Source organism: Rattus rattus, chromosome 1 (assembly GCF_011064425.1).
Source record: "Rattus rattus isolate New Zealand chromosome 1, Rrattus_CSIRO_v1, whole genome shotgun sequence".
Taxonomy (NCBI): Eukaryota; Metazoa; Chordata; class Mammalia; order Rodentia; family Muridae; genus Rattus; species Rattus rattus.
This window is the reverse complement of record NC_046154.1, coordinates 48,395,547-48,412,310: the sequence shown is the minus strand read 5'-3', so window position 1 is coordinate 48,412,310 and position 16,764 is coordinate 48,395,547. Positions and strand designations below refer to the sequence as shown.

The 16,764-nt window shown below is 41.0% G+C and overlaps 1 protein-coding gene across 1 annotated transcript in view; it reads left to right on the top strand.

The window, feature by feature from the left end:
* Usp24 (ubiquitin specific peptidase 24) overlaps positions 1–16,764 on the top strand; it is a 129,076-nt gene that overhangs the window by 94,043 nt on the left and 18,269 nt on the right. The window contains exons 43-57 of the mRNA XM_032901177.1: positions 1,140–1,259; positions 1,746–1,871; positions 2,679–2,777; positions 3,581–3,663; positions 4,171–4,312; positions 4,498–4,617; positions 4,940–5,160; positions 5,627–5,751; positions 6,134–6,275; positions 6,969–7,119; positions 8,435–8,530; positions 9,295–9,398; positions 10,681–10,794; positions 14,021–14,117; positions 16,325–16,441. Coding sequence (XP_032757068.1) covers positions 1,140–1,259; positions 1,746–1,871; positions 2,679–2,777; positions 3,581–3,663; positions 4,171–4,312; positions 4,498–4,617; positions 4,940–5,160; positions 5,627–5,751; positions 6,134–6,275; positions 6,969–7,119; positions 8,435–8,530; positions 9,295–9,398; positions 10,681–10,794; positions 14,021–14,117; positions 16,325–16,441 — 1,857 coding nt within the window. The remainder of the gene's footprint in view (positions 1–1,139; positions 1,260–1,745; positions 1,872–2,678; positions 2,778–3,580; positions 3,664–4,170; positions 4,313–4,497; positions 4,618–4,939; positions 5,161–5,626; positions 5,752–6,133; positions 6,276–6,968; positions 7,120–8,434; positions 8,531–9,294; positions 9,399–10,680; positions 10,795–14,020; positions 14,118–16,324; positions 16,442–16,764) is intronic.

Below are 16,764 nucleotides of genomic sequence, written 5' to 3'. Positions count from 1 at the left end.
ATACACTGTAAGCTGGAGGTGTGCTCTAAGTACAGAACTTCAGCACTCAAAAAAATATTTTATTTGAGGCCAGCCTGGTCTACACAGTGAATTCCAGGACAGCCAGGGATACACAGAGAAAGAAACTCTTGCCTCAAAAAATCAAAAGAAATTTTTTCATAGCTTTAAAAAAAAAATCTGTGCTTTTTACTACAAATAAATGTCAGTACTTGTGTCAGTTACTGATGTTAGTGAAAAACATGTGAGATCTAGTAATGCTTCAAAAGACGCGCATGTCTTGTCAGCTGTTTGCTTATTACATGGATGATGCACTTTGTGTGTGGTTATGGTAAGAGAGCCAGCTCCTGGTATAGTCAAATTTCCACAAGGAATTATATTGTCCTTCTACCTACAGAGATGCTGGGTTGAACATTAGCCAAGATGCCTTATCTGGATTATTCCTACCCAGAAAGGCAGTGTGTTAGGCTCTGCATTGTTTGATGACACTTGTAAATAAAACAATGGGGTATTTTCCTGTCATTTTAATCGCATGCTTATAGGAAAAGTTTAATAGAACATTACCTTGTATTAAAAAGGATAATGTATAAAAACATGGGTTGTTTGGTTTTTTTTTAAGATACTATATAAAAACATTAGTTTGCTTGACTTTTTGCACTATAGAATTCCTCAGGATAAATTTGAGAATATTCAGAAAACCATGTCAGCATATAGTAGGCATCTAGTGTAGCTTCTTGATTAATGCCATAGAGCTGACACAACCACATTGTCAGTTCTTGAGAGATGAAGGACCATGAACATTTCTGTTCTCTCTCAATCCCTGGCACAGTGCCTGGCACATGATAGGTCATTAGTAAACACACACTTGTTGAATGATAAGTGAATGACTGCAGGTTGATTTGAGTGACCTAATGCCTGCTTTGTGTGACATATTTTATGGACAGGTAAGAAACATTAAGATGATTGCATTGTGTAATCATGCCAGCACCTAGCACAGGTGCTTGAGGAGCATAGGCTCTGTCGATGTTACCACCAAGCCGGAGGGTAGATCTGAGTCTGCTACTTTTCCGTCTTCGTCTTCCCAAATGGCTGTTGTGGTAGAATACTCTCCTCCCCACTGTTTCTGTTCCTTTTTTCCCCAGTACCTCCCCCCAGTGGACAGCAGATCCATTTCAGGGTTTGTGGGGCTGAGGAATGGTGGTGCTACTTGTTACATGAATGCAGTCTTCCAGCAGCTGTATATGCAGCCCGGACTCCCTGAGGTGATTTCCTTCTTCTGTCCTGTTTGCCATGCTTAATTATTATTTCTTGTGTTTGTAGCTATAGTTAAAAATTATTAGCTTCTGAAATCTGTAAAGATGTTATAGTCACACATTTGTGTAAATCTATTCTTTAATCAGTAATTTGACCAAGTGTAATTTTTGTACATACAAAATTAATTCTCAAGCTATATTACAAATATTTTAGAATATCTGGCTCTATTTTTAGCATATCTTATTAACATAGTCACGAGTTGTAGAGTAGCAGGCAATATTTTGAGACTATTCCATAAGTATTGTGTCACATGTGTCTAGAGATCTTCATCTTATCAGCTTTGTACTTTATCCTTAACCACACCCACTAGGAGATGACAAACCTAGATATCTACAAGGCTGTCTCCACATCAGACACTGCTGGCATAGCAGCAGAGTGGGCACTCGCGTGCGTGCATGTTTGAGTCCCTCAGTTGATAATGCTTCTCTTCATAGTCCCTTCTTTCAGTGGATGATGACACAGACAATCCGGACGACAGTGTGTTTTACCAAGTGCAGTCTCTCTTTGGGCATTTGATGGAAAGCAAGCTGCAGTATTATGTGCCTGAGAACTTCTGGAAGGTACTTACAATAACTATACTTGATTTAGATAATATTTAGAGTTTGGCTCCACTTTGGTTTCTCTCATCACTAACAACTTGTCAGAGATTTAAATGTTCAAAAAATTGGTTCTTTTGAAGTGATTAGAATGTTAAGAAAGTAGTTTGTAATTCCTGGGGATCTACTTATCTATGTTGACTGTTTCTTACGATTCTTATTTTAGCTCTTTAAAATATTCTTAAAGGAACTACAGAGGTAGCTCAGCAGCTGCATTGCTTTTGCAGAAACACAGGTTTGGTTCCCAGCACCCACAGCAGACTGTTCACAGCCACCCGCAGCTCTAGCTCTGTATTCCTGTGCACAAACTGCACAGAGACGTTGAACACACACACAGTTTAAAATAGCAATGACAGGGGTTTAGCTCAGCGGTAGAGCGCTTGCCTAGCGAGCGCAAGGCCCTGGGTTCGGTCAGCTCGAAAAAAAAAAAAAATAGCAATGACAGTGTACCTTAAAGTAGTGATTCCAGCTATTTCTCCTCACCTGTGCCAGTATCATTAGTGCCTCCAATAAAAAGCACATGACTGCATTTTGTCACAGAGCAGAGGTCACTTTTAAGACGGACACTTGCTGTTGTGTAGTCTAAGGGCTTACCCTGCACCCACAGTTGGTTTCAGACTTGCTGTTAGGAAGAGCCAAGAAAATGCACAGATGCTGGGTACAGCCCACACCCTAAGAGTGAGCTTGCTTTTCAGAAACACGTATGTGATCCTGTGTTGTTCAGAGCATGCTGCTGTTTTTTTAAACACCTGTTTAATTCTTGCTATGTAGATCTTCAAGATGTGGAACAAGGAGCTCTATGTGAGAGAGCAGCAGGACGCATATGAGTTCTTCACTAGCCTCATTGATCAGATGGATGAGTATCTCAAGGTAATGAAGCTCTCTGCTGCCCTCTGGCTCCCACAGCTATGAGAACAGTGTAGGTTGACGGTGACCGAGACAAGTTCGTTCTTTCAGCATTTAAAATGAATACCTACACATTATTCCAGCTAATATTCCTTATGCACCTAAGCTGAGAAGAAGTATAGTTCCTCATCTATGTTTCATAATAAATGACCATTTGTGCGCAAGGTGGTGGTGTTGTTGTTTGTTTGTTTGTTTTGTTTTAGCAATGTCCCTAGAGGTATTCTGATTGCAGAGTGCTTAGTAAACTGATGGTTCCTGGAGGCCGATCGGGAACTGGGAGACTCTGGCAAAGGGCCAAAAGGACTAGAATGGTATTGTTTTGATGCTTAGACTCAAAGATTTCTGCCTTTCCAGGAAAACAGTAGACTTGCCCAGAGGTGCCACTATACATCGAATCGATAAGCACCATTGTTATGCTTCATCTGTTTAAAATAACTTACAGATCTGTAGTACCTGGCCTTGAACAAGAGCAAAGATTTTCAAAGCACTTCTACCTTGCAGCTTGCAGCACAGAAAGAAGATCCAGAATCATAATGGTCGACTTGGGAGGATGAGCTCTCGTGACCCCTCATTCTCCCTCCTCGTACCTGTATTGCTCTGATACTGAGGCCAATGAGTCAGCCTGCCATCTGGCTGAAACTACTAATAGTACTAATATTTTTGGCTAATTTGGTGGCTAAATTGAAATTTTTTAAATAAGATTTCATGTAAACCAACTTGTATATTCTAGGGTTATCAATTAAAACCTTAAATATTTATTCCGACAGAAAATGGGACGAGAACAAATTTTTAAGAATACTTTCCAGGGCATCTATTCTGATCAGAAGATCTGCAAAGATTGTCCTCACAGGTTAGTGAAGATGTCACCACTCCGTTAAACAGTGACTCTTAGGGATAAGAGTGTAGCTCAGCGGTACAGCATCTCTGATATGTATAAGACCCTGGTTTTGATACTAGCACCATGGAGTGGCGGGGGATAAAATGATGGTTTGTTTTTTTTTTTTTTTTTTTTTATTCTTTTTTTTTTCGGAGCTGGGGACCGAACCCAGGGCCTTGTGCTTGCTCTACCACTGAGCTAAATCCCCAACCCCTAAAATGATGTTTTAGAAAGCTATAATGTTAGTTTGTTGGCTGACTTGTAGATGTATTTCTTAGTGGATCTATAAATGTTCAGTGAATTTTATTTGTTCAGTTTCTATAATTACTTTGTAGTCTTAAAGTATTTGTTGAAATTGATGGTTTTGTCTGTGCCTTTATGCCGAGGCTTGTCTAATTCTGTGGCTGTTGCAGAGTGTGTTGAAGATCTGGTCAGTTGAAGTGGTTCTCCATTCATGGGTTTCTGTCTTTTCCCAATCAGATATGAGCGTGAGGAAGCTTTCATGGCTCTCAACCTAGGAGTTACATCTTGCCAAAGTTTGGAAATTTCTTTGGACCAGTTTGTTAGAGGTGAAGTTCTAGAAGGAAGTAATGCATACTACTGTGAAAAGTGTAAAGAGAAGGTACCACATTTGCCCTTTCCAAAAAACAATGTTAGTATCTGTGTGCCCCCCATGGGTCATCACTAACCTCTGCGAGCTGCTCCCAGTAGATTTGCTGCTATTTGATTTACATGGGTACCAAAGCTTTTACATCTATTATTTCAATTTCCTCCAGGGAATTAATTTGGTTTTTTGCTTTTTCTTAGAGAATAACCGTGAAAAGAACGTGCATTAAGTCTTTACCTAGTGTGTTGGTAATTCACCTGATGAGATTTGGCTTTGACTGGGAGAGTGGACGATCCATCAAATACGATGAACAAATACGGGTAACTTCTTCCCTTTCCTGAAATTTCTCCTTTCCTTCTTTCCTTCTGTTTCTACACCCTGTCTGTTCTCTGAGACACAACATGAGGGGTGTGCAGCCCTTGTTTGCAAAGCTGCTGCTAGTATGACTGGCGGACCTACACATATTGCCATTTATTTCTGGAAGGCACCCTAGCCATGGTTATGACTATGAGATGCCGAGTATAAGTGGGAGTAGGAGTCAGCCCTTCTCTAGGAAAGCATGACTCACTTTGTCTGACTTTACTGGGTACTACCCAGTACATTCCCACTTAACACTGGTGTGTTCTTTTTACTTTTACATAGTTTCCTTGGATGCTAAATATGGAGCCTTACACAGTTGCAGGAATGGCTCGCCAGGATTCATCTTCTGAAGTTGGTGAAAATGGGAGGAATATGGATCAAGGAGGTGGAGGATCCCCACGGAAAAAAGTTGCCCTCACAGAAAACTATGAGCTTGTTGGTGTCATAGTACACAGTGGGCAGGCCCATGCTGGCCATTACTATTCCTTCATTAAGGACCGGCGGTAAGGGTTTCCTGCAGAAGTCCTCATGTACTCTCTGCCTTCCCTGATGAACTCTGTCATCCATGCTCACCACTGGAAAAGTTTTTTGGGGGGGAGGGGGGGCAGGGGGGAGAGCTAATGGATAAAACAAGGTTTTATAGCTTACTTTGGCCTTAAATTCTCAATGCTGCTTCTTCGGCCTCCTGAGTACTGGATTGCAAGCATGCATTATAATGCCCAGTAAAAGAAATTCATAGTATACTTGGTTCTGCATTTTGAATTTTTTAAACTTAGGATAGTCTTTTACTCCTTTGATTTGAAAAGTTGTTTCAGAAACTGGTCACTGCACCTCTATTGCTGTGTTTCTCTTGGGTGCTCCTGAGTAACTGTCGCCTGCTTTATCTGTGCATAATCTATAGAGACAAACGCAAGGATGAACATAATCGTTTTTAAATCTTAAAATGTTTACCTGATCTCTGGGTCCTAGGGGATGTGGAAAAGGAAAATGGTATAAATTTAATGACACCGTTATTGAAGAATTTGACCTAAATGATGAGACCCTGGAGTATGAATGCTTTGGAGGAGAATATAGACCAAAAGTTTATGATCAAAGTAAGTATTTATAAGGAGATATATTCTGCTCGCTTTATTTTTTATTATATAGGGTTTTTTCAGATTAGAAGCTATATTCTCTCTATAAAAATACAATACAATAGATTTTGTTCTTTTCATATTTTTCATATGCAGAGATATGATTACTAGCACCTCTACCAAACCTCATTATGTAGTGTGATAAAGAAGTCTTCCCTCCATCCTCCCCAACAAGGGGATGCGTGAACTGGCATTCTAGGCTACACTAAAAAGACCCACATTTTACTTACACTTTGCACTTTGCAAATTTAGTAAATAAATTGTTAATCTGGAGGCCTTTTATTATAATCACTCTAAAAAACAACTTATTTACCAGACCTTCTCTCTTACTGTCATAAAATAGCCAACCCGTACCCTGATGTTCGTCGAAGATACTGGAATGCCTACATGCTCTTCTATCAGAGGGTGTCTGATCAGAACTCCCCCGTGCTGCCAAAGAAAAGTCGAGTGAGCGTTGTAAGGCAGGAGGCCGAGGACCTCTCTCTGTAAGTTGCTCTGCCATGTGATTTCAGTGGGTGTTGATAGGATCGTCAGAATATGATTTTTTTTAAGGTTTATTAATTTATTTATTTTATGCATGTGAATACAATGTAGCTGTCTTCAGACACACCAGCAGAGGGCATCGGATCCCATTACAGATGGTTGTGAGCCACCATGTGGTTGCTGGGAATTGAACTCCAGGACCTCTGGTAGAGCAGTCGGTGCTCTTAACTGCTGAGCTATTTCTCCAGCCCCATAATATAATGCTTAATGTTTAAAAATAATTAAGCATAAGAGAAATTCTGCAAAGAAAATAAGAAGTTGCTTGTTTATTGCTCCCCAGACTTTTTTGCCCTGGCAAGAAGTTACTTGTGTTTCACAACATGCATATAAATATTCTAGAATTAAGGAGAGAGTGTGTGTGTATGTGTGTGTGTGTGTGTGTGTGTGTGTGTGTGTGTGTGTGTGTATGTGTATGCACACATATTGAATGCATTTTCTGTCCAAAGCATAATACTATAACCAGAAAGATTTTTTTATGGTCTTTTCCTTAATGAATTTGCCTTTACGCTATTGGATCAGGAAAGTATGTTTGTTGTTATGTTTAAGTACAGACCCAGTATGTAAGTCTGGCAAGTTAAAAACAAAACAAACAAAAACCCTTTATACTTAACAGTTCTTTGATTTTTGTCTCTCAGGTCAGCTCCATCTTCACCTGAGATTTCACCTCAGTCCTCTCCTCGGCCCCATAGGCCTAATAATGACAGGCTCTCTATTCTAACCAAGCTGGTTAAAAAAGGTGAGAAGAAAGGACTGTTTGTGGAGAAAATGCCTGCTCGGATATACCAGGTAAGAACCACATGAACAGGCAGAGAGGGGGCTCGGCTGGTTAGAGCTCTCACTGCTCTTGAGAGAACCCGGGTTCAGTTCCCATCACCCACATGGAGGCTCACAACCTTTGCCCATAACTTCAGTTCCGGGGATTCAATACCTTCTTCTCACCTCCCAGAACCAGGCACATGCATGGTGCGTATATATAAATGGAGCCAAAATACTGATGCAAAAATGAAAATAAATCAGTCTTTGAAAGGGCAGGGGCAGCAGATAAATCCTTCTCTAAGGGAGAAAGCACAATGAGCATCAGAATCCATGTGTAAGTTTCAGAGCACTTCTGGTGGCTGCCTTCTGTGCTTACAGTTGGCATGTCCTATGTCTTCCATGCCAGAAGCTATAGAGCTGGTGCCACAAAGGTGAGCCAAGATGGCCAGCACCACCCCTGAGCAGACGGACATGCTGTGGAAATTATACTAGCTGAGAAAACAAGTCAAGACCTAGAGCTTTTAGTTAAGACCAAGTCAACAGTGATAGTCAGTGTTTCTTGAATACCTGTTCTGTGCTGCAGACTATAAACAAGTTTTGGGGGGTGGGGTGTTGGTTGGTTGGTTGGTTGGTTTGTTTTTGAAACAGGTTCTCAACTACCTGGCTGGCCTGGAACTCACTGTGTAGATCAGGCTGGCCTCAAATTCACAAAGATCCTCCAACCTCTGCCTCCCAAGTGCTGAGATTAAAAGCGTGCACCACCACACTTGACTAAAGAGGTTTTTATGAATTGATTAAGCTTCCTAAATCCATTGTAGAATAGGAGATATTACTCCTATTTTTCAGATGGAACTAATAAACAAGGCTGATTAAGACAGAGAAATGGCCCACCATCTCACAAGGCAAGGGTTCAAATTCAAGACTGTCCACTTGCCTGGTCCAGACCTTATACACTAACAGCCCAAAGCTATGTAGGCAGAACCAGAGAATCTAAAGAAAATGTGGAGCCTTCAAAAGAAAAAAGACCTGAGTAGTCTGAACCAGGAAGGTGTGGGATTTAGTGTTTGTAACCAAACAAACAAACAAAAACAAAACCAAACATACCAAAAAAAAAAAAAAATCCTCTGTTGCTTGAATCCCCAAAAGAGATTGGAGATGGCTTACCTTTCTACAGCACCTTAGACTTAAAGGAAAGATTTTTGTCCCTCATTGTTACAAAACCCAAAGTTTGAAAAAGCTAATTATAAAGTATAATTTTTTTACAAACTTTTATTACCTAAACATTTTGCTAACCTTCCACATATTATTCTGTTTGTTAAAAATGACCACTGTTTTTATTTTGCAGATGGTGCGAGATGAAAACCTCAAGTTCATGAAGAACAGAGACGTGTACAGTAGTGACTACTTCAGTTTTGTTTTGTCTTTAGCGTCGTTGAATGCTGTAAGTAGCCAGTTGTATCTGAACTAAAAAAGCAGTGGCCTCATCTCAGGTGTTAGCATTCAGGCTAGGTTCAAAGCCCTGCTTCCTGTAAATGTGTTACTTCCTGGTGATACGATTGTGCAGGCAGCTTTGGGCTGTACACTGTAAATAAGTGGTATAGGTTTGCACATACAGAAGTTTTAGGTTTTATTGCAAATTTGAGGGCTATGGGGCTGAAGCCTCTGGAGTTAGTGGCTATGGAGTTGGGGACTATGAGGTTGGGGGTTATGGGGTTGGGGCTATGGGGCTGAAGACTATGAGGTTAGGGGCTATTGGGCTGAGGGCTGTGGGATTGGTTTTTATCAATTGCTTCTGAGCTCTATGAGCTAACTTTTCCTAATCTGGAATCATATATTGTCAGACTCAAAATTAACTTTCCAGTACTTCCTTGTCTACAGTACCACTTGTTAATAATGCCAAGAGGGACAAAGATTCTTTTCTGAGAGGACTTCATTTAAAAATGAACGAGCTAGCTTTTTAAAAATTTAAATGAGTATTTTCTCTTATTAACTGGCTAGGCATTTCTTTTTCCTTTGTGTTTGTGTGTAGCCCAGGCTATCTCCAAGTAGTCAAGGATGTCTCTGAACTACTTACCTTTCTGCCTTCACTTCCTAAGTGCTAAGATTAGGGTTTTTCCTATAACTTTATCATTTGTCGTTATTGCATTCTATAAAATATATAACGATCTGTAAGATTTTTATGAAACACCCTCTTCCCTCTCACAGACTAAGTTAAAGCATCCACATTACCCTTGCATGGCAAAGGTGAGCTTGCAGCTTGCCGTTCAGTTCCTTTTCCAAACCTACCTACGAACAAAGAAGAAACTCAGGTAAGGGTGGTATGTTTTACTACTCTGTTGTTACAGAAAACACTGCTTAATTCAATGAAAAAATAAATTTATAATCAGCTTACTGAAACATACCCTCAGTCTTTAAGAAAGGTTTAGTGGGGATTGGTTTTTAAAAAGGAAATTGCTGTGCTATAAGACATAAATTCCATGTCTTTGAGAATTGGGCAAAATCATAGCTGTTGATACCTTCGGAGGATTTTAAAAGGAAGAAAAGAGAAGGCATCAATCTAGGCAAAAAGAAAGATTCTAGAATAGCAAGCATGATTTGCTTAAGGCCACCTATGAGTGACTGGTTAGTCGTATTTTTCTGGTACTTGTAAGGGACCCATTAAGACTAATCACTAGGTGCCAGACCAGAAAGGCTGGGCTGTGTTCAGTGACAGTTCATGGAGGAGTTTGAACCAGGACATGTTCAGAGTCATCTTATGAGCTCCAGACATGGTCTGCATCTTATACATCCCAAGATGTCTGGATCATTACAGGCTCTGGGTTAGTAACAGTTGGTCTGTGAATATATGACTGCTGGCGAGAGCTGGGGGTCTTGTAGAAAAATACCTAGAGAAAGAGCAAACTGGCTAAAGTTGGAAGACCATTGAGCTCTGGGTTTGGGGAAAGACTTTTCAGCCAGTCTCATGAAGAAAAATAATTAATAACGAACGGCAGCCTCATTTTATGTGTAATAACCAAGTTACATGATTTTCAAAAGAGCACATCCTTTAAGGTCTGCACAGGGTTAAATAGAGAAATTTGGCTTATGAAATTCACTCCTATCTACATGTTACACTGTCACCATTTTGCCTGTTTTTACCATTAGGGTTGGTGAGGTACTGGAGTCTCGGGAGTGGTGTGAGATTATTGGGAGTGTAGTCAGGCCACTTTTTCTGTCTGAATCTTAAAGCAAGATACTAATGATTTTAGCAATCTGATATAAAGCATAAGCTGTTGTGAAGGTGACACACAGTTGTGCCAGACAAAATGTGACAGATCTGTCTGGTCCTCACCAGTTGAAGTAGGTGGTGAAGATGTGAAAGATGAAAATCCGTCAAAGGTGTAGGTACTGCACATGTGTCCTGTGTGCGGGCGAGGGTCACAGCGCGGAACCGAAGCATGCAAACGCTGAGTCATGCCAGCGGGTAGCCAGGGAATAGTTAATCTTGCCCTTGTTCCCGGCCACTGGGGGACAGCTAGGTAGACAGGCGTGACTGTGAATGCACTGTGCAGTTACTCGCTGGAGCCTGACATTGCACTCTGCTCTTTAAAGGGTCGATACTGAAGAATGGATCGCTACTATTGAAGCATTACTTTCAAAAAGTTTGGATGCTTGTCAGTGGCTTGTTGAATATTTTATTAGCTCTGAAGGACGAGAATTGGTAAAGTAAGTGTCTTTTACTTTTAAAGTAATTAAAAGTCAAATCTTTTAATTAAAAGAACTTTCTATCTGTTCCTATCATTTAGAAGTAAAGCTTCTTTTTACATTTCAACTTGAAATCATTTTTCAGATTAGAGTCTATTTTAAGCTTTTCAGGAAAGTAGTAAGGAAATTAGGCCACTCCAAAATCATCTATTGCAAGGGTTCCCTGACTGCAGAAAGAGCGTAAGGTGATAGCCACCAGGTGCTCACAGCTTGCAGCCCTTAATCCATGTTGGGGCTAAGGAGCTGCATGCAGTCCCTTCTCTAGGGTGCACAGTTTGGTAACAAGGAAATAGGGAACCCAAGGCTATTCATTTGCCTATTTGCTGTCTCCATCTCTTTCTCCTATAACGTTCTGTGGGTTTTGAAACAGCTGGGTCACGTAACTCCTTCCTGGAAGGTCTTGAGTGATGGGTCCCCTCACACCACAGTTAGACCCATGGGCTTTACTTGAGCTTCCCTTGACCTTCAACCTTGCAGTGTACACTTAGTCCTTGCAGTCAGTCACCACTTAGACAGCCTGACAAGCCCCTTACACAATATCCTGCTGTCTGGAACATGGTTCTCTCTGCTCTTACATAGTAGCTGCTTTTGTTCCTTCAGATGTCAGCTTAGATTACACACACAGAGACTGATGCTCTGTGTACTCCTTAGTGTTTTGCCTGTCTCTCCTGAGCTTTAGCTTAAGGATAGAGTCAAGTCTGCTGAATGGTTCCTTGCCCATGCATACAGAGTGCCTGCCAGATAACCCACACGAAAATACATGTTCACACATACATCACGCATATACATGAAGAGAACTTGTAAACATGTCTCAGAAGAGTTGCGTGCCTGCCCCTTTAGAGTTTGCAGTAAAGATACCCTTTTACCAAATTTTCTAATTCAGTTTGAAAATATTTTCTCATAGGTCTCCCAAGCACCATTTCAAAGAATGATTATACATTTGGAAAATGCATAGAAAATACTCACTCATCACCTTATATGAAGACAGGCTTGATTTTGACTGTCTCCTGAGAAATTATACTCCTTTGGTAGAGTTTCTTGGTATTCCTGCTGTCAAGCATCCCGGGGATTACCTGATCTTCTTAAAAGATCTAATTACTTTTCATTGCTGTGAGTTGATGTGTTTAAGAAATTATTAACAGGTGCTGGAGAGAATGGCTCCACGGTTGAGCACTTGTTGCTCTTGCAGAGAACCTGTGCTGTGTTCCCAGCACCCACATGACAGCTCAGAACCATCTGTGACTCCAGTTCAGGGAATCCAATGCGCGCCTCTAGCCTTTTAAGGCACTAGACATATATGTGGTATACCTTTGTGTGGGCAAAATATTTATACACATAAAAATAAGTAAAATCGTTTTTAAAATCTAAGAAAAAATATATTTTGTCTAGTTCTTTCTCTAGGACCTTGAGGTTGTCTAGCTCACATGCTCGCTCTCTCTCTCATATACACACACACACTTTTTTGCATATATTGCAGATGTGTGTGTGTGTGCGTATGTTTGTGTGTGCATGTGTGTGCGTGTGTGTGCGTGTGTGTGTGTGTGTGTGTGTGTGTGTGTGTGTGTGTGTGTAGCCGGCTGCCTTTGCATATGGAGGTCAGAGGACATGTTCAGGAGTGGAGCACTCACCCTTTGTTTTTAAAGACAGTGTCTCATTGCTGTGTGGTTCATCTGTCTTCGCCTTGTATTTCTAGCACTGTGCATTACCATGCCTTTTTTAAAAAACATAGTTTCTGGGGATTGAATTCATGTTTTCAGGGCAAGCACTTTATTGAGCTATATCTCCATCTCATAGAGCCTTAAAGATAGTTTGTCATCGCTCTAATTAAAATGTGTCACCTGCACACAGCACACACACTGAGTCAGAGCGAGAGCATAGCCTTCTCTTAAATGCTTGGAACCAGACTATTTTGGAAAATCCTTTGAATTGAGGGCTATTTGCATTTTTAAAGATGTCTCAGGATGGAACACAAATGCCAACATTTACTCACTTTTGTTTTATTATCTAAGTGTATTTATAATCTGGAGATAAATCTATACAATATTGCTCACCTTTTTGTATGCTAAACAGTATCATGGCATAGAATTTTCCAAGAGTGACATTGTATTGTCACTCAAAGATCTCAGATTTTAGTGCATTTTGGAATGAGGGTCAGTAGTCAGCATGTATAAATATTTCTCTTAACTGAAGCATAAAAATGACAATGGCCTCTCTCATAGCAGCACCCCATACTGCTTCTTTCTTTATGCTGGTTTTTAACGTAGGCTTTCTGGGATTTGTAATAGTGAATGTTCTCAAGTTGACTTAAAGTGTAAACCACTCACATGGAGGATTCTTTATCCTCCTTTAGGAACTTCTTACAAGACACAGACAGACAGACAGAAGACAGACAGCTGGGCAGAAGGATCCTGCAAAGCCTTCTCTTACTGTCCTAGTTCTCCCCATGAATGGAGTTTGCTTCTCCTTCTGATCTAAAGCCAATTTCAGACACAAAATTCACTAGCATTTTTCAGCATATGTTTCTATCACATAAAGGAGCTTGACTTTTTCCAGCATACGCACCATATCATTTTCAAACCAAACAAAAAAAAAAAATAAGAATTCCTTCACATCTTCTTATACCCCACTCAGACTACCCCCCCCAAATACCTTAGAAATGTCATCTTGCACACTGCTTGTACAGACACAGGTCCTACAGAGTCCACGAATGGGCTTTGCTGTGTATGTCTCTGATGAATGCTAACCTTCAGTACTGGCATCCCCATGTCTCCCCTTGTTTAGCTTGCTTATTTTGGAGGAGACTGACCACTTGTCTGCTACCCTCCCCCCATTCTAGACCTACTTTTATTCCTTTAGTGTTACATTAGGAAATATACAGTATTCCTCAAAAGTTCATGCATCTGGTTAAGTCCTATTGCAAATGTTATGGGTGTCTCTTGTCCTTAAAGCATTTGAGTTACCACTTAGAATCTTGGTGAACTTTCTGTCTGGTTCCCAGATCTCATTTACAACATATGGAGTGACCTGGGGAAGCTCCCAGGTACCTGTGAGCCTAGAAGCTCTCGGGATACTTGGACTAATACCTCTGAGTCATTTCACTCCATGGCTATTACAGGTTGGAAGTATGTAGAGCAGGTTAGGACTACATCCTTGTGTCCTTTTTATATCATGTTTCTCTTTATTTTAGGGTTTTCTTGTTGGAGTGCAGTGTGAGAGAAGTGCGAGTTGCTGTGGCCACCATTCTGGAGAAGACCTTAGACAGTGCCTTGTTTTATCAGGATAAGGTCAGTCTCACTTGTAAACTTGATGTATTTTGATCAGATGTTCCCAGTTGTACATAATAAGAAGGATGACCTAGAACTGTTGTCTGGACTAGGGTTTTTGCCACATGGTACACGCGTGGCACACACACACACACACACACACACACACACACACACACACACACACACACACACACAGACTTTCTGATACATACCAGCTTAGAAGGTATTCTTTTCCATCCCTCCTTGTGTTCCAGATACCAGGATAGACTGAAAGAGTTCAGGTCTGATTTTGTCTGCTTTAAGATTTTCCTTCTAGATCCCTGACCAGTCTTCTCTCAAGAACTTGTGTTAGACTGTGAACTGAGACTAATCGCATCTAGACACTTCTAATCTAGACATTTTGAGTCTACCCTTGGCTCTTTCTGTTTCCTCAAAAGCTGTTTTCCTGATTGACTGCTTTTGGCAGGCAAACCAGAGCCTTTCCTCCCAGGCAGAGTAGTTCCTTCATCCTCCATCCTTCCCTGAGCTTTGTTTCTCCTTTCTAACCCTGTTCTCTACACGGATACCTTCAGAGTCCCAACTCAGCATACACATGATAAAACAAACTATGGTGTTTGTTCCCAAAGGTTTGAGCCTTGGGGAAGTATGTGGTGTACATTCTCAGTCTGGTTGTTCAGTCTGTTACTAAATCTTCTCAAGTACAGCAGGTACTCCCAAGTCTGCTGTTTCAAACAGCTGATACTTCATGGAAAACTTTGAAAAACAATAGTTTCAGGATAAATTGGCTCCTCATGAACATTGACTCCAGGCATTTTGTGCAGCAATGATTATAGGAATGACCGCCTCAAGTTGAGATGCTGACTGTTAACGCAGCCCTGAAGAGGGTGTTCCAGATCTAGTTAGTGGGCTCTTACTGGAACCGGTGCTGCCTGTCCCAGCAAGCACTATTAGACCAGACGAGTCGAGGAGTGTCGCTCCACCAGAGGAGCAGGAAGCAAGGACCAGCAAGTCAAGGTGCTCTTAGAAAGGTCCTGAAAGTTCTCCTCTCAGTTCCAGTGTCACAAGACTTACATGTATTACAAAGCGATGGTTTTCCATTGCCGTAAGCAGCAGAACCACACTATGCGGGTCCCTGGAGCTGCTTAGAGGACTTGAATCTCATTGCTCCGATTGTGGGAGTTGTCTAAGGTGTCTCACGAGTGTTTACCCTAGACTGTCTCACTCTCCTTCTTCCACTGTCTAGTCCAAAGAGGAAAGGCAGGTTTGATTCATTCTTCTGTAGCTAGGATCAGGATACAGGACATCACCAACCTTTTAAAGATAGAAGAGCAGGTAGTGGAAGAGAAAGGAGTAAGCATGGAAACCGCTTCCTGAAGTCAATTTTATTGGATATCCAGCTGATGTATTTTGTGTTTGTTTTCCCCACATTGGATATTATACCTCTTGGCACCCACTCTATACTGTCCTTTGAAAATGAAGTGCTATGTAAGTGCTGACTGTATTATTTATAATGGGTGTGGCAGGCGGATGGGGTATTCCAGAAGTCTGTGAACACCGTCTTCGCAGGAGTGAACTAACGAGTAGTGAGCCTGGTCTTCGTGCTCGGATAACAACTGAACCTCTAGGGAGTTGTCCAAAAACAGTTGGGGTGGGAGGGAAAGCAGAAGCACTGTCATACCAAAATGGTTTCTAAACAAATAAAATGTTTTTCAAAGCTTTCCATGAGGCGTCAGCGGGCTTTCAAGTAAGTTCCTAGTTGAGTCGGTATTGCCGTGTCATCTGTCAGGCTGTTCTCTCCATTTGCTCCATCGGCTTGGTTTCTAGCCCTTCTGCCTGTGTCTGTGTTTTATTCTCTGCATCTGTGACTGTGAAGAAACAGCCTAGTGGAGGGAGGGATTCAGAATCCATCTCCCCTTGGTACCCTACCTCTGTAAGACAGAGAAATTGACTCTGGAGAACATGTGACATGGGCCAGTAGGATCATGCCCTGGACTCCAGTACCTAAGAAGTAGCACTAGCCTCTTAGTTCTCCTACAATTCTGACACTCTCCTGGAAGGTAAAAGGATAACTCTGTTTTGCTCTCCAAAGTATAAATCCACCTAAATCTGAGACTGGATTGTATCACTTTCCCTTTGTTCTTATGGTGGTTTACTTCAAATTAACCCTGTGATAATGTCCGTCTGTCTTCCTTTTCTTTATATAATCTCCTTTTTCCTCTCACCAGTTAAAAAGCCTTCATCAGTTATTGGAAGTCCTGCTTGCTCTTTTGGATAAAGACGTCCCAGAAAATTGTAAAAACTGTGCTCAGTACTTTTCTCTCTTCAACACTTTTGTACAAAAGGTAAATACTGTTTTCTAGTGCATTTTCCTAATACAGCAGATTTATAATCTAAAACTTACTTCATACATGGAAAATGTTAATTCCATTCTGTATAGTTCTGTAGTTTCATTGGTGCTCCTAATTAAATCCAAATTAATGGGTAGTTTTACTTGTAAGAATTCTGGTAGAAGTAGATGTAGTTACTGACAGCAGTGGAAGGCAGCGGCAATGTTGTTGCCATCAGGTAGCAGTGGAAAACTCAGAAGTCTGTAATTAGACATTAACAAGTATTCACTACACATAAGTTACAGCATTTAACCTGGTGATTTCTTAAAACTTCTCAT